Source organism: Salminus brasiliensis, chromosome 12 (genome assembly GCF_030463535.1).
Source record: "Salminus brasiliensis chromosome 12, fSalBra1.hap2, whole genome shotgun sequence".
Classification (NCBI taxonomy): domain Eukaryota; kingdom Metazoa; phylum Chordata; class Actinopteri; order Characiformes; family Bryconidae; genus Salminus; species Salminus brasiliensis.
Genome location: NC_132889.1, coordinates 27686094 through 27707428, shown reverse-complemented (window position 1 = coordinate 27707428; position 21335 = coordinate 27686094). Strand labels below are relative to the sequence as shown.

Sequence of the window (21335 nt, the reverse complement as noted above, 5' to 3'; positions counted from 1 at the left end):
GTAAATATAATCTTCATGAATATGTATTGAAATACTGCATGCTTGTCGGCGCTCGCACATACAGCTGGCGAGGACAAGCGCGAGTAAGGCAGCTAAGCTTTATCTTGCGCGTCGCTCTTGGGCCAAGCGCTGATTTGACTGGCGTCGCATGCAGTGAGGGTACAGTAAGTGGGCGGGCCGAGGCTGGCCCTGCAGTTCTATTGCAGAGGCTCAGCTCCGAGAGACAAACCCCACACCACCAGCCCTAAACCACGCCCGCGATGCTCGCCGGTGCGCGGCCCACGCCCAAATGGCATATTTTATATATATTATATATATATGATATGTGAGTTAACCTGGCCCCTCAGAGGAAAGCGAAAAAAAAGGCAGGGAAGTATGATAAAGAGGGAGCGCCTTTGTTAAAATTGGGGAAACCATGTAGATTATGCTATTTACATACTACAAGGTTGGTCGTTAAATTGATTTCATGGTTACCATGTATTAGACCAGTAGGTGTGGGTGTACCTGTGATGTTTGTTACCCCTTGGTCTAATGCGCAATGGTAAGGATGATGGCAATCCAACATAATAATAATAAACAATCTCGTTTAATCCTGACTTCACTCATCCTGTAGGTCCGTGGTCTCCTTACTTGTTCCTGGAAAGCTACCTTCCAGCAGACTTTGGATCCTTCCCTAATCCACTCCACCTGATTCATCATAACCACTGTCTTCAAGTCCTTGTTTGGCTGAATGGGGATGAGCTAGATTTGGTTAGCAGGGAAACCTGCAGGAAGGTAGCTCTCCAGGGGGAGGCTCGAAGACCACTGCTGTAGATATTTAAAAGACTGGTCTGCGGCAGCCCTGTTTTATTCTGTACTGTGATTTTGACCTAGAGTTCTTTTGAAATTCTCCACTGAGAGAAAACTGAGTGCAGAGAGTTGTTTTTTTGATTCTTCAAAAATCCAAGAACTCCCAGTGTGATGAATGTCAGGATTAGATGTATCCAACTTTACTGTGAGATTTAAATTACGTGGACAAAAGAAGCCTGTCCCACACTCTGATGGCCCTCAGTTTAAGAATGGAAAAGCCACCCCAGAGTACAGCTCTCTGCCCTGCCTTTAGGTCACAGGTTGACAGCAGGTGAGGCCAACAGTGGCTTCTGCGCTCTCTCTCTCTCTCTCCCACTCCGTTCGTCGTATGCCGATGAGGTCGTCAGAAGCCTGGCGATCCTCGCTGATCCTAGAACAGATTAGATAAAAAGAAATTAAGAAAAAAAAAAGAAACCTACCTCAGGGTATTGTTACCTCAGTATTCCTAACAGCTTTTTTTGTTTGTTTTCTTTCCTTTTTTTTTTTTCCTTTTTTTGGCTTGCTGATGTTTTATATAAAAAGCTGATAGTCCTGAATGTTTTATTTTTTTAAGGAAGAAATATTTTTTAGTTATTGTCGGATGTGCTCCCCCCTCCCACCTTATTTTCTTTGTAGTGCGTATGATTGGTAAGAGTGTGATTGAGCGTATGTGAGAGTGTGAGGGCGCATCTTTTCCCACCCTCCCCTACTTTAGCTCAGAGGGATCCACAGGCAAAAGGCACGACTGCTTTTTTATTTTATTTTTATTTTTTTTCTCTCCTTTCCTTGTGGCTTCACTGAATCAGTGCCGACAGATTCTCTTTCCAGCTGCCTTTGGATCCGGAATGGGCTGAACTTGAAATCACTGGCCAATGGGAAGTGAGGCACTTCATGCCATTGCTGAGTGGTGCATAGCAGCCATTGCTACACAATGGTCCCTTAGACTATTTTGACTCTAGTCAGAATGAGACGATTTCACATGTTTGTCATACAAGCTTTCTTTCGTTAATGCTAACTACGGAAAGCTGCCGGTGGCCCTGACTGAAGGATGCTTATTGTGCCTCTTGAACCCTGGCCCTGTATCATTTGGTCTTCTTGAACGTTATGTACTAAAGGTCTGGGCTTGGGGCCTTCCATTACCAGGGCTGTGTTATGCACCATGTGCAATGCCATGAGCATTATATTGGCTGATTTCTATGTTTATTTGTTTATTTGTTTATTTGAGTAGCCCTGTAGGCTGCTGTAGTAGCAGCATTTGCAGCGTTAGCTTAGCCTCAATCCCTACATTGAGCTTCAAACACTGAATGTGAAATATCTGGCGGCTCTTTGTTTAGCGTCGAGTCTTGTTCTTCCCCATTGTCCAGTGTATGTGTGTGTGTGTGTGCGCATGTGTGTGAAGTATTTGGTTTTTTTTTTTTTTCTAAAGGAAAAAAATTAAGTGTATAGTATTTTTTTGTTGGGAGAGAGTGGTTTGGGTGTTAAAGAAAAGGCAGAAAAACATCCTATCCTATAATCTCAGTTAAACTTTTTTTTTAACTGAACAAGAATATTATGGGGGGAAAAAACCTCTGGAAAACGGGAGCAAAAAATCAAGAACCTTTTCATGTCACAGAAACCAGTTTCACCTGTATATAAGATGCTAAATGAAGCAACTGAGCAGATCTTTTGTATTTTTTAGAATAAAAAAGAAAAACAATTGGACCAGGATGGGCAACACGTAGCAGTTTTAACAGCTAGTAATGGATGGAGACTGCCAGGATCCTTTTCAACAGGGACAAGTACACAGATACTTGCGCAGGTTTAGCGGTTAGCGGTTAGCTAGCGCTCTTTTTTACGTCTGCTTGGTTTCATCCACAAGTCTTTTTGTTTTTGTTTTTTTGTTGTTTTTTCTGTGCTTCCCTTTTTCTCAGTAGGCAGCAGCCTTCCGGTTTCTGCTCAAATATAAATCCTGACATTGATGTGTGATTTCTGTCCGACACCGAGACACACTCGCAGACCTTTAGTTTGTTCAGACTGCAGCCGTTAATGTGTGTGAATTTTTTTTTTCTTTCATTTTCGTTTAACAGCAAGCTTTATTTGGACATGACATCTGGTTACATACTGTTTCATCAGTTTTAGAATAAAATATAGAAGCAAAAAAAAAAAAGAAGTGAAAAAATCTCCAGGAACTAATAAAAACTGTGGAAAATGTGGAAAATGTAAAATTCCGACTGAATGAAGAGTGTAAAAGAGATGAGAGGGAGATGGGCCAACTTTTGTTTGATTTTGTTTGGGTTTTTTTCCCCTAAACTGATTTTTGTTTTTAAGCAAAAAAAGTTGTTTGCTTTATTTTCTGTTATTTTCATGAGTTGCCAAATGTTTGTACTAGGTCACTGAAGTCAGTACTCGTGCAGTGCTGTCAAATGTGTGTTTAATGCTACACACTCATCCTCCTCCTGTCCTTTTCACATGGTTTCTTCCTCCATTTCTCCCTTCATCCCTGTACGCAACTCATTCCCGTCATCCGAACGTTAGGTGGTTTTCTTCCCTTGCATTTTTTGTGATTTAGGGGGGGAGAAAAAAGACATTTTGTTGTTTCAGTTTTGGAGTAGACCTTCACCCTCTCTTACGCTGGCCTTGTTTGTGTCCGTTTTCTCAGTTCTGTTCAGTGGTTTGATGCTTATTTTCAGCCCCCTCAAAAAAAAGCTTCCAATTTCTTTTGATTTGGATCATAGTTGAATTATTGTTATTATTTTTTTCTCTCTCTTGCGATCAGGTTCCTTTAGAAGAGCACAGAGATCTCTTATACTGACACTAGATCATTTAACTAACCAGTTACTCACAGTGCAAAAGTAACAACTGTGCCAAACAGATTTTGGTTCATTTTGTTTTCATGTACTCCGATAAGACGCAATATGAATAGTTCGCCGTCTGTATTGGATGTAGTGTTAAGACTCTTCGGCACTCGCTCTACGTTTAAAGACAAAATCCTCCCGCTCTAAGCTGTCTGTGACCAGGACCTTAAACTATGTACGCAAACAGTTTTAGTTTAAAAAAAAAAAAAAAAATTCAACGATTAAAAATAAGCGCGACTGCATGTTCTTCACTTATGCAATTGTGTGACAAGTCAAATAACTGGCTGGCTTTTGTCACATTGACTGTTAAAAATATATATACATATATATAGATATATATACTTGGGGAACCACCTGAGAACGAATAAGATAAGCCTACCCATTGCAGTGCACAGATTTACACTTAGACAACAGATCCAACCTCAGACTAGTTTTGGGTGTCGACATCGGAGAGATGCGCCACCCCAGTTATATCTCATAGTGCTGGTTTCTGGCCTTTGCTCAAAGAGAAACATTTGGGTGCTAATGACGAATTAAACCTCACATAACTAGGAAACGCTACCTCAAGACTTAGCCATAAGATTGTTTTTATCAACCAGACAAGAGCGAAAGTGCATGTTACTTTTTCACTTTAATTTCTTTAATTTATTATTATTTTTTGCGTTTTCCATATTCTTTTCTTTTAGTTTTTGGTTTCTAAAAATTGACCTCTTCGGCTTAGAGTCAGGGCCGTGATTGGAAGGAGTGGAGGCGGGGCTTTGGCGAGTGGGCCAGGCTGAGGTTGGGCTAAAGGACAGGTGGATTTGATTTGATCTGATCTCATCTGATCTCATCTGATCTGATCTGGGTTGTTTAGTGTTGTTGGGCGGCTTTGATTGATTGATCAGGAGAGGTGGTGTAAAGTACGACTGAATACTGGAATATGAGAATCGCTTAGATTATGGGTGTCCAGATTTGGTCCTGGGGGACCAGAGTCCAGTAGGGTTTGGAGAGTTCCCTGCTCAAACAGTCGCTCTTAAAGCCGGTATGGCCTCCACAGTGCTTCCTGTCACAGCATAGCCTGTTAGGTGCAAGATTGGCCTTCACAGTACTGATCTTCCAGAATGCTGCAGTTTGCAAATGAGATACTGAGTGTCCCTACCAACCTCTAATGAGAACATCCAAAGTGATGGTCAAAATGACGTAGAACCACATCACTTCACTTCACTCCGTGAAGAGTCGCCCATGTCTTTCCATCCCACTGCAAGGCAAAACACTGTGTTGAGAACTGTAATATGATAACTGCATAAATCAGGTGTGTTTAAGCAAGGAAATGACCCATTTGGTCCTTAAAGACCAGAACTGGACACCCCTGCCTTAGTTGGTTTATTAAATGCAACATGATCATTGCACGACTTCACAACGTCTTTTTAGAGTCCTATTCATGCTATTCACAGAGCCTCACAATGCTGATCTAGGACCAGATGCTCCAAGACGCTCCACTGTTTTGAACAAAAAATGGTTAAACTGAACTAGGGCAGGGTTCAGTGGTTATACTGACCTGTGACCACCCACTGCGGAGAACAAGGTTTGCGTTAGATTAATGGATCCTGCTGATCCATCGATAGACGATGCATACTGTGTGCCTGTTTCACAATGCTTGATATCCTGTTCCCCTCAAACACACCGCGCTACCTCCTCACTATGCAGCCTTGACCTCCCGATTGACAAAAGCAGACCCTCAGTACAGCCATACAGTTGGCTTATTTATGCTCCGCCCATAAATGCACTGTTTTGTACCAACTGTTGTGAGGTTGGACAGGTTTTACAGAGCGCTGGCAAAAATCAGATTGCATCAAATGAGTTAAGATTGGAGTTGAGATTGGCTACGTGTTTCATTTCCAACGTCCTTCAAAGGGTTTTTTGATACAGGGCCGTAAAAGAACCACTTATGCTTCGATTAAAAGAACCATTGTTGTAAGAGAGGTAAAGCTTCTTCACACTCTCTGATCTCTTTTACAACAATGGTCTCTTAGGGAGCCAAAAGTGTTTCTTCTATGGCATCGCTCAAAGAACCCTTTAAAGCACCTTTTATGTGTAGGAGTCTACGTCTATGCTACATTGCTGGAGTGTGCTTATTATCTCAAATTTGGCACAGTGTTATTGTTGGTTCACAACAAAAACTACAAGCGATCCAGTCTAAGCACAGGACCTTTCATATGCTTACAAAATATTTTAGGTAAAAAATAAGTTGCTATTCACTTGAAAGGGAATTTTGCAAACACTCTATTAAGCAGGTTCAACCTTGCAAAATAAGCTATGAAGAACGTGTTAGTGGGCGGAGCATGGACAGGTCAGTTTTCCCTCTAGTGCTGAAAATAAATCTGCCCTATGGCACTGATCTGAAACCAGTACTGCAATTTATTTACCTTTTTTTTTTTTTTTTTTTTTTTGGGTAATGACTGGTGATGGGTGAAGAGAGGTTGAGCAGAGTCCTAGATCAGCACTGAAGGGAAGCTACATCCTGGAGTCTCTCACACACTAAGCTCTCTACCCACAATCACCCCCTATCCTCCCTTTTACTTCAGTCGAGGGGCACGAGACCTGTAACCATGTAATTTTTCTTTTCTTTTGTTTTTCTTTTTTGTTGATCTACCTCTTAGAGAACAAATGAATAAATAGGACAAAATGTAAAATGGAAAAAAAACAACACAAAAAAAGTTTAAAAAATATAGAAAAAATGCTCAAACGAAAAATAAGTAATTAATAATAAATGACTTAAGCAACTGGGTAGCAGCATCTCCGTATACTGTAGTGGATAGTATGTTTAAAAAAAAAAGGAATACTTTACTTCCAAAGATGATTTTTGTTTTTCTCCGTTGTTTAGGCATTGTTCAGAAAGGATTCTGAAATGGAAATAAATGGAATGGGGGAGGGAAAAAAATGGAAAATATCAGTTTCATTATTCGATCTTTTTTTTTCATTCCTCATTAGATTGACTTCTTAACCGCAATTCTTCATCCTTTATTTGATTTATTTTTCTGATTGCTTTTTAAAATGACATAGGATTGTATCTCTTGTGTTTGGATGCATTAGAATTCTCTCTCTTTTTCTCTCTCTTTCTCTCTCTCTCTCTCTGTGAACTGCAGCATAGTACTCGATGAGACATTGCAGAGCATGATATTGAAATAATTTCTCTTTTTTTTTCTTTTTTTTTCTTTTTAAATCTGTATTGATGCAACAGGCAAGTAAAGGCCTTTTTAGCTGACTAGGGCACAGTTTAGGAGGCGGACAAGGAGGAGAGGAAGACGAGTAACTGATCACCTCTAGCCCCCAAACAACCCCCCCATCCCCCTGAGCCACCCACCACCCCTCTTATAGTAGGTGCCATGGACACTATCTGGACTTTCACCTTCTGCCTGCCCGATTTTCTTTAGTTCTCATCCACATTTGTTTTGAACTCCTTGTAAACAATACAGAGCATAGATATGAATGTGTTATTAAAAGATGAGAAAACCGGTTACTCCCTGTGTCCAGGCTGTCTCTCTCAATCTGTGTTTGGTTTGTTGGTTGAAGGAATGTGTACTAATGCATAATTTTTTTTTAGTGTGGTTAAGAATGTGACCAGACTTCCATAACCAGGATATGAATTAACAGTCTGAAGTGTGTGTGTGTGTGTGTGTGTGTGTGTGTGTGTGTGTGTGTATATATATATATATATATATATATATATATATATATATATATATATATGTGTGTGTATGTATGTATGTATATATATGTGTATGTATGTATGTGTGTATATATATATATATATATATATATATGTGTGTGTGTGTGTGTGTGTATATATATATATATATATATATATATATAATTACATTACATACACTATATACTGTATGTCCAAAAAGCCTGTAGGTATGCGTTCCTAAATGAAGGCTATTAAAATATAATAAAATAATATAAATAAATGTATAAATAAGCAGGTGTTGACCCACAGTTGTGAGTATTGGGTTGCATTCAGCCACAAGAACATCGGCATTGTCAGGCACTGATGTCGAATGATTCCAGTTCTGGATAACAGACACCACACCAACATATTCCAAAACAATTCAATGGTGTTCAATTGCTCGAGGGTATACAGTTTCACTGCTCCACAATCTGATGCTGGGAGGCTCTCTAACTAATGCTTGGCACTGGACATGATGACCATGCAAATCATGCCAACTGTGTGTGTGTGTGCGCACAACTGGACACTTGTTTCAGCAATGCTAGGGATTACTTATTAGTAGGGATGTCATTTGGTTATACAGTTCTCTACTTAAAGCCACTCAAATATTAATAGGTGAATTATAATTGTACGGTTAATAAAACTCTGGTTTGGATAAAATGTTCAAAAGTAGCCTTTCTCTTAAAAATGTCTTTGCACACTCTGAATATAATTTTATTGTCCAGGTTGACGATATCAATAATTTGCTTCCATCAGAAACATTCTAACCTTCAGCAAAAACAACCTGACACACAGCTGGGCTCATGGGATTTTTCTCTTATAGGGATGCATAACTGACCAGGCCAGAGCTCAGAAGTCTCAAGACTAAAAAGCCCAAGCCAGCTCAAACATCAGGAACAGTCCACAGCAGAGACAGAAGTTAGATCAACAAGCAGCATTTGAATATGTATGCACTAAATACATTTACTGTAAGAAGCCTCTGAAGCCAGAACCAATAAGTACACAAACATGCGCACACACACACCTAAAGAGGCTGCATTATTAGGTTACAATTGAATAATTATGCTAATTACTTACCACCCCAGCACCTATTTACTTTAAGTGTGGAGGACATCAATTATTATGTATTAATTGAGAAGTAATTAATAATTCAATATTTTTGTTTCCACATTATATTTCGTTGTATTGTTCCCAGCACTGTTTAAGGTGCACACGAACAAACACAAGGTGCTGATTTTATCTTTTTGCATCGCCCAAAAGTGTATTTTCAGTCTCTCTCAGATATTTTGTTACTAATAGGCAATGTTTTATGAGAGATTAATAAACAGTATGTTATATTTTTTAAAAGTGTACTAAGGCAGTGTTTTACTGAATGTTAAGATTTGTGTAAGGTATTTTGGATGATGCATTTGGTATATGGTCTGATTTTATGTATTCATATTTATTTTTTATATGTAACATGAAGGGCTAGATGAAAGTTTTCTAGTTTGCTCTTTGAATGGGCACAAAGTTTTGCTTGACAAATTCTAATACAGCTGAAATTAGAACAAAGTGCAATACATCCAGTACATAAAATATTTATTTTATAAATATTCAATATTCATATTCAATCTTGTACAAAACAATAAAAGTATATTTGATATTTTACACATTTTAAACAGTAAACTTGTTGCAGATTAGACAGCTGAGCTCTCTAACTCTGGTCATCTCTCTGAAGGTGTGCAGTGTTATTGTTATAAAGTTATTTCAGGTTATACGTTCTGATTTGTATTTATTATTCCATAGAGATGAATTGTAAAATAAAATAAAACGAATACATGCAATAAAGGTGAAAAACGAGAAACGACATATAATGAAAATATATGCAATACTTTATGCTTTTTTTTTTTTTTTTTTTTTTTTTTTTTTTTTTGATTTAATACCAGCGGCACAATAAACATACTATAAATATTAAATGAAATTCTGAGATTTCTTCACATTTTTTCTGAAATCTACATCGTAGAGAGTCAGACTTGTTTATAGTGTTGGGCGTCCAAAGTGTCACTGTAGGAGCTACATTACAGAAGCTACTTACAGAAGTTATTGATGTAGGTATGAATACGCAGCCTAATGTCTGAGACATTGTTTTTAATAATTCTGGGAAAAGTTGTTGGTTGTAAAAGTTGTAAGGCAAAATAGTATTAAAACCTTGTCTCTATCACGGCTTTTATTATCGAATTAACCAGACCAGTGGTTTTCAATAGCAAATGAAAATGTCTGTATTATTTTAGTAGCATAATAAAGCAAATATATGCCTATAAAACAAAATCTAATGAAATTAAATATTTTATATATCGTCGCTGTCTAAAGAAAAACATGTATCTTCGAAATTGTGACTTTACAGAAGAAGGCAAAAATGTTCTTACATTTGAATGGAGGTCAATGTAAAATAAGAGTATCTAAAAGCATTTTTAGAGCATTTCTGTTGGTTGGTTTGTCCGGAATCATTGACACAGAACAGCGACAGGGTTCAAACCACAGAGAAAAATAAAAACGCACAAAAAAGGAGATACGTGGTTTTCACTGGACAGCAGAGAGATTCACTTGAGTTAAAGTTTATTTGGCGTAAAAAGAAAACCCGAATTTGATTGGCTGCTGCTTTTGAACCCTTGGTTAATTGGTCCAGGTTCTGACCAATCAGCAATAGGCGGGTAAGATTCAAAACAACAATGGCGGCAGAGAGAGGCGTTGCGTAAGTATTCTCCCCCAGTTTCCTTACAAGCAAAACCTGGCGCCATATAACAAACTTCAGTGAAAACGATGTAGCTAGCTAGAAAAACAAGAGTCTACTGTTTTAGGCCATAGTTTATAAGTTATAGCTAGCATTGGCGCCAGCCGTTCCGTTAGCTAACCTAGCATGTTGAGGTAGTGCCAAGTTAGCTAGCGCAAGCTAAGTTACTCGCTCGGTTAGCGTAGCTAGCTGAACTGCCTCACATCTTCTCAGACGTCGACGTCGATGTAGACGTTAAGTAATGCTAGCTAGAACCCACATCTTTTCAGACGTTAAGTAATGCTAGCTAGAACCCACATCTTTTCAGACGTTAAGTAATGCTAGCTAGAACCCACATCTTTTCAGACGTTAAGTAATGCTAGCTAGAACCCACATCTTTTCAGACGTTAAGTAATGCTATCTAGAATCCAAATCTTTTCAGACGTTAAGTAATGCTATCTAGAATCCAAATCTTTTCAGACGTTAAGTAATGCTAGCTAGAACCCACATCTTTTCAGACGTTAAGTAATGCTAGCTAGAACCCACATCTTTTCAGACGTTAAGTAGTGCTATCTAGAATCCAAATCTTTTCAGACGTTAAGTAATGCTAGCTAGAACCCACATCTTTTCAGACGTTAAGTAATGCTAGCTAGAACCCACATCTTTTCAGACGTTAAGTAATGCTAGCTAGAATCCACATCTTTTCAGACGTTAAGTAATGCTAGCTAGAATCCACATCTTTTCAGACGTTAAGTAATGCTAGCTAGAATCCACATCTTTTCAGACGTTAAGTAGTACTAGCTAGAATCCACATCTTTTCAGACGTTAAGTAATGCTAGCTAGAATCCACATCTTTTCAGACGTTAAGTAGTACTAGCTAGAATCCACATCTTTTCAGACGTTAAGTAATGCTAGCTAGAATCCACATCTTTTCAGACGTTAAGTAGTGCTAGCTAGAACCCACATCTTTTCAGACGTTAAGTAGTGCTAGCTAGAACCCACATCTTTTCAGACGTTAAGTAATGCTAGCTAGCTAGAGCCCACATTTTTATAGATGTCATTTTGTAGTGCTAGCTAGGACCCATATCTTCTCAAACGATTCGGTAAGGCCCTTTTTAAGCTGCCCCACATCCTCTCGAGACATTAGTTGAACGTTATGTTGAACGAAATTGGGATTATTTCCTAAAAGCATGCCTAAGCATGCCAACACAAGGTGATCTGTAAATGGGGGAGCAAACGTCTTTAACACACACTATTGGTTAAGATGACATTACGTTACTTCTATAATGCTTTTGGGAAACGTGCCAGGTTTTAATTAAGAGACGCTAGTTCTTGACAAAGACATACACTAAATGTCTGTGGGCACTCCTTTTAATTAATGTATTTAACTACTTTACACACAGACAGCTTGAGGAGTCCCTGCAGGAAGGTCAGTAGAATAGGACTCACTGGGGCAGAAAAGGATGAACCTATTGGCACCATGCCTAATGCCAGTCGTGGGCTTGAGGGGTATAAATCTGTGTGGAACTGCAGTGGAACTGTGTTCTCTGGTATGGTGGTGCTCTATCCAATAGGTTGAGGTGGGGCCATGATCAACCAATATCATGATGTCAGGAACATGCTGATCACTGAATGTAATCAAATTCTCTCAGCAACTTCAAAATCTATTAGAAAGCCTTTTCTTGGACAGTAAAAGCAGTGACTCCAACAAAACCAGGATAAACTCTCCCCTTGAGTTTGAAAGAAACAATGAGGTGCCCCGATGCAATGAAATTAGCCTTGGTTAAAAATGCTGCAAATGTTCTCTTGTTGATATACTCTTAAGGGCACTGTTACAATGTATTATAACAATATCTGTACCTCTTATCTTACTGTTTGTAGACTCCCTATTGTTTGCTATGCTGTGGGTTGTCTAATGTGATCTTTAGTACTACAGGTAATGTCTTTTACAAGTAGCAGGACGAGAGAAATATATTGTTGTATTTACTTTATTTATAAGGTAAGACCAAGATCCTTGGACTAACCCTACCAGCTTACAATTTTACTAAAAATTGTTTCTTATTGCAGATTACTGGAACGCAGTAACTCTTCTCACTTGAAACCATGCGATTCGACAGAGGTCCAGGAGGCTGGAGAGGGAGAGATTATGACATCCTATTTAATGGTGAGCCTCAGTTTATACTTACACTGTTGTGTGAAGATGTCTGCCATGTAATAGATGTGATTTATGGAATAAAATCATCTGTATGTGCATGCTTTTCTGACTACAACTCCGCTTCCTTCTACATGTGTGTTTGATTGGGTAGGACTGCAGGCGAAAACAGAAACTTATGTGCCAGCAGCTTTGTGTGTTGGATGATATGTTGAAGCTGCTAGCAGGTATGGAGTCAGCAGAGAAGTTCCTGAATGAGCCATGTCCACCTCACCCAGGTAACGTTAATACACATCTGTTCACTCAGGTGACTAAATGGCTTGGAGTCTCCTTATCTGAATGTGCATTACTTTATATTTGGTTAGAGTATATTGGCTAGTCTGTTTGAAGAAACCATTATGAGGGCAACAAAAAATAAACTACAAGATCTGTTAGAGGACAGGACACTTATGTATTATGGTGGGTTAAATTAATTTGCAGTAGGGACTGATTTTGTGTGTACCACTGTTTACTTAGAAGTGACTGTGTGTATGTTTGTACTTGTGCACAGGGGGTGAGGCGCGTGCTGCCTGGAAGGCTTTGAAAGCCGACTATCAGCAGCAAGTTCAGGAAGTGGAGGGCCTAATAATCACACTAGAAGAGCGGATGAACGAGCTGCACAGTAAACGACAGAGACTGGAGGCTTTGCTGATAGCACTGGAGAAAAAAGTACTTTAACCAAATCTTCAGTTTTTACTTAAAAAAAAAAAAAAGCATTTCCCCTGCAGGGATACAGGTGTCAGGGGTTTTATCTGGCTGTCAACAGGATAGTTTGACTTTTTATAGTGATCATTGTTCTCTACAGAGGATTAGCCTAATTGTGTCTGAGGGTGTACAGGCAATAACTAACGTGTATACTCTGTTTCAGAAGGAGGAGTGCAAGGAAAGGGAGAGAACTGCAGCGAAACGCAAGCAGAGAGCTGAAGTAAGCTCACATTTCATTTTGTAGTCATGGTCCAGACAGTATGTCAGTAGTTTAAAAAACTGCATCAAAGCATGCCCATTTCCTAATTCTGCAACTCCAGGTCTGTTAGTGGCAAATATTTTTTTCCTTGTTGATTTGGTTCATAGATTCTCATTAAGATGGCCTTCTGCTCACATTCACATATTTCCTTTCTCGCCCACAGATCCAGCTCAGTTTGCAGCTGGACGATTCCCTGCAGGCAGCCCAGAATGCCTTGCGAGCTTGTGACAGACGCCGTTCCGAGCTCAAAGCTGAGGTTGAGGGGCAACTAGCACGTGTGGCTGATTGGACATCATATAGAGACAGGTGAGTGGCACCCTTAAAATGATTGAATGCCTGTGGGTTTGAGGACAAGAAAACATTGGTAGTTGTATAACAACTTACTGTTACTTGTTAAGATTACCCAGTAACACTATCCAGTCTCGGGGAAGGATCTATGAAAACCCTGCAACTGAAGTTCTTAGCCTAAGCCTAAGTGTGTGCTAAACCAAACTGAATGGGTGACACCGGGGAATGACCAGCTTATCGTCAACTCCCATCTAATTCTGTCTCTGTACAAAAACCCCAAGCCCACTGGACGATTTCAGTTTTATATAAAGTATGCAAAAACAAACAGGAAACCCAAACTGGGCAGACTGGTCTTGAACAGTGAATTTACATGAAGTGCATTTTCCAGCTCCTCTCCCATGCCTACCCCCTTCACCATTCTCTTTCTGAGACTGTTTTCCTTTACCTGATGCCTGGAGCAAACTAGTGTCCCCTTAATAGATGATGTGTATAATTGATAATGTACTGTCTAAGTTGCACCTTGCCTCACCTAACAGAACATTGCTGGGCCGAATAGTAATAAACTTGTTCAGTAGTGGTGAGTACCTACCAATGGAGATCCAAGCAGAGGCAAATCACAAAATGGCAACAGGGCACTGAGCACCCAAAGCTCATCAATTTGCAAGGCAGTTCTATCTGGGCCAAACTGGCAGAAGAACTACTTTGGCACAAGCCACTGAAGTTGTTGTTAATGATTGTGGGATGCTGTGATGTGAGAACGAGAACATTAAGCAAGGAAATAAGGTTGCCTAGTGTGATGATTTAGAATGTCAGGCATGGGTGAGCTGTTTACCTGTGGGATAGGCTGGTATAACAAGCCTGATCTGTGGCAGGCCCACCTCTCAACTTGTCTTTTGCTATCTTAAAGCCAGATACCACATAGGTCCTTCAGAGTGTAGAGTGAGCTGTATTTTTGGGGCATCAGATATATAAAACTTTAAACATAGCTGGCTTCAGCGAAAAAGCTTGGCTGTTGCCAGATTGTGTTGTGTAGTATAGGCATCCCATGTTAACTTGACTTTGCTAATGCTGCCCTCTCTTAGGTTGAAGGACATTATAGAAGTCACTCAAGCTAATATGGAGTACAGGCTGCTGTCAGTCAGCCCTTCTGAGCTGTGTCTGGAGCTTGTGCCACACACTACCCAGCAGTCCCTACAGCCTCTGCGTCTCTCTATCACTATGACACCCAGTGACCGCTTCCATCTTCAGGTACATTGTTAGATTTTGAATAAAGTTATTCATGCTCTAGCACTGTGGGGAATAACAGTAAAATGGTCTACACCAAGTTTAAAAGGAGACAATTGTAGCCTTTGTGTAAACTGTCCTCTGGTGTTCAATCTTCACAGGTGTTTCAGGGCACGGCAGGTCTTTCAGAGGAGTCAGTAGAAGGTCCTATGAGACAGCTGAGTGCTGCCCTGCTGGAGGTGATGCAACGCTACATCAGTCAAGGAGAGATGCTTGCTGAGATCCAGGCACTGCACTCCAGGTACAGTAATGCAAAGCACAAAGACAAGTATTTCACCACTCACCTTTAATGATCTGTATGTATGTATGTATTTGGGCCCATTTGACAGCTGATGCCCCCCCCCCCCCAACACCTACCACTGTAATTTATTATTACTGTATTCAGATGTTTTTATTTTGATCATTTAAACTTTAAGATAGTTGGTTTAAAATATGGACACAAGTTGAAGCAGCATTTTGTATTTTTTCTGTTGCAACTGAAACAAAGAGTGTAATGTGGCTGCCCTTAAATTGATATTTACTGTTTGCTCATAAGAGAATCCATCTTTCTATCAGGAACAATATGTTTATTATACTGAAGAAGGCTTTCCAGCATCTATCTATATATATATATATATAGCTGTTACATTCTGGCACTGGCCAGTCATTTCACAGACACAAGAGTGGATTAATACAAAGAATAGCATTCTCTAACAACAATGTCAACATGTTATCTGGCTGAAATATAGACAGATTATACAAGATTTTGCATATTTTTAGAGGTTTTATCTCCATATTTCACACCTTTCTGTTTATATCTGAAATCCTACTTTGTCTTCATTTGGATTCTCTGAATTGCATGAATTATAAACCTCTATATTTTAAAGCATAATGTTAGCATGGCTAGAAGTAATCTAAGAGTGACATTTTAGCATGTTATCTTTTGCTGTGGATATTATGTTTTAGCGTCTGCCTTATTTAAAATATTGATATTTATATCAACATTCTACATGTAAGCTAAAAACAACAACAAACACTTTAGACACAAATATCATTGTTGGCATGTTACCAACTACAGCAGGACGCATAATATCAGAACCTCTGACTTAAAACTTTTAACCACTATGCAAGTTATATATCATAAATACATATGAAAATAAAAAAACTAAACTTGTTTTTCAGGTTTGCCATCGACTGGTGTCCAGCTAAGCGGCTGCTAATCTTCCTGAAGTCTGCCACCACAGTGTGCCACCTGGAGCTGGGAGAGGGTTATCCTTCATCAGGGAAAGCCAAACTTCTTTGTGTGCGCAAAGATGGCAACCTGCTGGATCTTGCCACCCTACAGGTAAACGCAGGGCAGATATACACACTAAAGTGCTGATTATATTAAGTAAAAAAAGTTTCAAGTAAATTCAAGTAAAACGTAATAATCAAATAATTAATTAAGAAAAAAATAATAAATTCACCATCCTTGTTGAGGGTTGCTGGTAGGGCTGTCACAGTTCAGTCCACTCCTTGGTTTGGACGTCACAGGTTTGTACAAGTTTGTTAAACCAAAGAAGCCACAAAAAGCTACACTATGTTTGAACAGTAAAGCTTAAGCCCAACCCTTCCAAAGAAATCACCCTTACTGAAAAGTAGGCAGGTCTATCAATTCCTGTGCGTCATTGGCATTCGCCATAGCCAGACACCTGTCTGGTTGAGCTATGTGTAGCATGGCATGTTGCCACCGTACGGCTTATAGCTTAAGGTTTTTGGGTGGCACTTTCCTTTGTGAAAATAGGTACAGCATTACATTTATAAATCTTCACACATAGGTCTACAAACTGTTCTTCGTATGGCCGCTTGCACAGAACTTTAAACCATACATTGCACTCCTAGTTGATTGGTGGGGTTTTCTCCTTACTGAGACTATGAGAAGGTGAAGGTGTTGATGTAGTATTTTTAAATTATGTATAGATGGTAAATGACATGCTCCTGTGGAAATATTATGTTTGTAAAGTAAATTGCCTATATTGTGTATAAAATGTCTGTCTGTGTGTGCATTTACATCCATGTCCTTCATTGCACTGATCAGTTGTTCTGATTCCAGCCTCCTGTGGTGAATCCTGTTCTAACAGACTGGCTTGAGTTCCTCTCCGTCAATCCGGACCTCTGAGCACCAACTTGAGTTTCAGTTCAGTCAGGTAGAGAAGGGCCCTAAACCCTGACTAGAGTCTGTTCATACAAAAATAAAAAGTCTGATGACCCAGTTGTACCAGTGCAAACTGAAAAAGACTCTTACCAGTACATTAAGATTCCATGATTCTGAAGTATCGGCCTGAGCAGACTTTTTTTGTCTCGTCTTGTTTGTACTTCTTTGTGTGTGTGTGTGTGTGTGTGTGTGTGTGTGTGTGTGTGTGTGTGTGTGTGTGTGTGTGTGTGTGTGTGTGTATGCATATTACTATTGCTGTTTTCATAAGCAATTGTGCAGTTTCTGCTTAAGTCATGTTATTTTCTATAATAAATTCATTTATGGAGAAAAAGTTCCCAGACTATTTAACATATCATGCAGTAATAAATACCCAGGTTACGTTTTGTCTTTCAGTATTTATTACTTTCGTGAGTATTAGTTTTGCTCTTCAAAATTGTTCTGAATGGGCTTGGTTTTGTAGTCTTTTGAATGAATGGATTTGTTTCTTTAAATGTTTTTTATGTTAAGATATGAGTAAAAGAAGTAAAATGTGCTACTACTTATTAAATGATTTACTTGGAGAGACAAAATAGTTTTGACTAACATCACTAGGGGGCAGAACACTCCAGAGAATCATAGCAATCGTTAGGGTTCTCCCATCGCAGTCCTGTGGACCTTATCCTGCACGTATTTTGTTCTTTTTGTCAACAAGAACTGATTTACCTCAAGAACTAGTTACCAATGTCCTTTATGTGTTAGGTCAGATGTGTTGTAGGGCAAATATTATATGCTTGAAGCTGCAGTTGAGTGAGTGGTGGAGTTGAGTTTCTCGTTGTGCATGATTAGCTCATGCCACTAGGAGGCAGCACACACCACAGCAAGCACCATTAAGTGAACTCTTTAACCAACAAGAGTCAATGACTTAACAGAGGTTAGATAACACATCAGAGACCCATTGTGTTTATGGTTTCAGCACTGGCTTGTATGTTCTCTTTACATTTTTTAATCTGCTCAATATTTGAGTATATATATGACTATGTATCAAGTCAAAGAATATTCCTCTTAACTTGTCCTCTGCCTTTCATTTACTTTTACTTGTCATTTACTTATTTCCACCGTAGATCTATGGTAATAACCCAGCAGATCAAGCTCTTGGATGGTATTTTGCCCCCTTCCCCAGTCAGTCAGTGCTGCTCCACACCTTAAACATGACTCTCCCGTGGTTCTCACACCCTCTCCGTTCTGCTCTGCTCTGCTTGGCAGGAGCTCTGAGCTCTCATTGGCCAGTAGAGATGTGAGGCCTTCTCTTGAATGGGCCAATGAGAAGAGGCTGTGAAAAGTTGGTTATGAGGGCAGATTGACCCACTTTTGCAGTCCATGTGTGAGGAGGAGAGGAGAACCTCTTCACTTCCTCCGTCACGTTCGCTCCTGTTCTGTGTGATTTGAAGGGGCCGGGCTTTGGAGTGCGCTTTGGTAATCCTACTCATAGATCAGGTTCCGCGTCTCCGGGAAAATTTATGAAGAATAAGAGCGAGTGGGTGGTGATGGTTTTCAGGCTCTTACGAAAGAGAGTCCTTGACTTTCAAGCAAAGCAAAAAGAGTATTTTAATGAAATACAGCAAGGTGCCAGATTCACCTGTGTAGTGTTTGTCAGGTCAGTGCGACCTTGCTGAGTTAAACATCTTTCCCATTGGCTCATGGCTCTCTCTGCATATTGCTGTAGTTGGTGCACTCACCCTCGTTGCGATGTCTTTTTCACAGACCACCTTGTTTTGAGGTATAGTTTTCTTGTATTTCTTGGTTAACTGTTTAGCCTTGTTGTTGTTGGCTACGGGTTTGTCTGTGTTAATTACTTAATCATATTAAGCTGATTATTGAAATAATATATAATAATAAAGATGATTCCACAAAGAGACTCCACAAGACCTCTGAAGGCGCCCTGTGGTATCTGGCACCAAGACGTTTGCAGCAGATTATTTACAAGTCCTGTAAGTTGTGAGGTGCGGCCTCCATGAATCATGAACCCTGTCACCGGTTCACCAGTTGTCCTTTCTTGGGACACTTTTTGGTAGGTAGTGACCACAGCATGCCAGAAAAAAAAGACCTGATGTTTTGTAGATGATCTGACCCAGTCATCTAACCATCACAATTTGGCCTTTTTTAATGCTTCCCAATTTTTCCTGCTTTTAACAACACCTTCATCCCCTTTAAAAATGGACTGTTCACTTGCTGCCTAATATATCCCATGCCCTGACAGATATGATAGTCATTGTAGATGAAGATAATCCACTGTTTTTTATGTCATCTGTCACTGGTATTAATGTTATGTCTAATCAGTGTATTATTTAATAAAGCAACTTACATTTCATTTAAGGGAGGAATTACCCTGGTCAGCCCGTCTCAGTTTAATGTTACCTTACCAGTTGTAAATGATTTGATTAGCCCTTGCTGTGCAGTTCACGTTAGCCACATATATATGGTTTAATGAACCTCCCCAAGGTATCACATGAGACAGTAAACACAAGAATGGCACACACTGAGATTTGGGTAAAGGGTGAAGGTAGGATGACGAGCTGTTGTAGGTATGCTGTCAGCCATGCTTACATGGGTTAAAGACATGTTTGACAAGACCTTGAGGCTCAGCCACATGTGTCAGCTTGACCTGCTAACTGATTTATTGATTTTGGCTTCATCTTTATTTCATTAGGTTCAGTCAGAGTCCTCTTTACTCTGTTCACTCTGCTGCTGTCTTCGCAACGCTGTCAGGCAGTAATTTACAAGGCCAGGCTTCTATCTCTGTGAATAAATTAAATGCTGTCGCATTTCGCTGCACAAAAAAATGCACAAAAAGGTAACTCTTTTGGCTTGTTCTGCTTAATGCTCTTACACAGATCTCCACATTGGCGGGTGGGGGGTGGGGGGGTCTCATTCCTCTGATTGCGATGTAACCAATAAGCTGGTTGGCTCATTTTGTTGAAAAAATCCACCATGTTGAGCATTACGACAACTCCCATTCATAATTCAACCAGTGCCCGGTCCCCTTATTAATAATGGCTCTGGGTAAATTTAAAAGAGGTTAAGCCTAATCTAGGTTTTTATATTTCCATTCTACATAATGCTGTGTTTTCACCACCAAGTTGAGACTGTTAATAAATCTGTCCTTGGCCTCCAGTGATTTTCTAGGTTTAGGACTTGACCTTCTTGTAAAAACTGCTGGCTCTCTTCTGGAAGATGTGTTTGCCCCGCACGCAGTCACTGTCTGTACCCATCCTGGTACTATTTTAGGAGGTGCAGGCTTTGTTGAAACCCTTGTTCTGTCGAAAGATGACAGAATCAGGGCATCAGCACTGAACAATGGCAGAGCAGGCGGTTCATTTCAATATCATAAAGGGTGAGTGAAGAAACTGCTGTCATTTAGCACTTGTTCATGACTTTAGAATTGTTCAGCAAATATTTTAGTCTCCTCCGTCTTTTATTTCTTTTAGTGGCAGGTTTTTTTTTCAGTGAGTTTTTAGATATATGGGCTGTGTATTGGCAAGAACCTAGAGATATGATGCATATCACAATACAGGGATTTCGGTTCAATATATTGAAATACAGTAGGAAAAGCGACATTGCAATTTTTTTAATTATATTTTAGAAAAATTGTCATAGTATAAAAACCACACCATCATGTGCTTAAATCTCAGGATCTCAGGACAGACACACTGCTATCCAGCGATTAGTATCTGCTGTGAATCTTAACATGTAAACTATGCAGTAAACATCAATACTATGTTCTTGAGAAAAAAAAATGTATTACAAAACATGCATATATAGACAAAAGTATTGGGACATAAGCTCATTTATTGTTTCTTTCAAAAATAAAAAATAAAAAAAGTTCTGCTTTTGTTGGAGTAACTGTCGACTGTCCAGGAAACAACTGCTGTAAGGATTTTTTTCCATTCAGCAACATGAACATGAGTAAGGTCATGATGTTGGATGCTGACCAGAGAACACAGTTCCACCGCTCCACAGCTGTTCAATGCTGGGGGGCGTTATACTCCTCTAGCCCATGCCTGGCATTAGGCGTGGTGTCAATAGGTTCATGTTTATCTGCTCCAGAGAGTCCTATTCTACTGGCAGTACTTCTCTACAGGGACTTGACAAGCTGTTTGTAAGCATTTGCACATCTGTGTCAGCAATGGGTGCAACTCTTCTCTTTGTTTCTGTTATTCAGGATTATCTGGTCAGGGCTCTTAACACATTAAATTAGCCACCGGATTCATTTTAACTGGCCTAATTAATAATGGTGTGTAAAATGACCGGTATTGTAAGGCTCTCTGACCTTGGT

General features: G+C 39.6%; 1 protein-coding gene across 1 annotated transcript; it reads left to right on the top strand.

Annotated features, from left to right (window-relative positions):
• Nucleotides 1-10082: 10082 nt before the first annotated feature.
• On the top strand, nucleotides 10083-17209 carry LOC140573573 (uncharacterized). Its single transcript, XM_072693012.1, has 10 exons — nucleotides 10083-10105; nucleotides 12191-12287; nucleotides 12430-12553; nucleotides 12826-12983; nucleotides 13183-13239; nucleotides 13442-13584; nucleotides 14649-14814; nucleotides 14952-15091; nucleotides 16012-16174; nucleotides 16922-17209. The coding sequence occupies exons 1-10, from the start codon at nucleotides 10083-10085 to the stop codon at nucleotides 16985-16987; spliced, it is 1137 nt and encodes a 378-aa protein (XP_072549113.1). The 3' UTR covers nucleotides 16988-17209.
• The last annotated feature ends 4126 nt before the right edge of the window (nucleotides 17210-21335 follow it).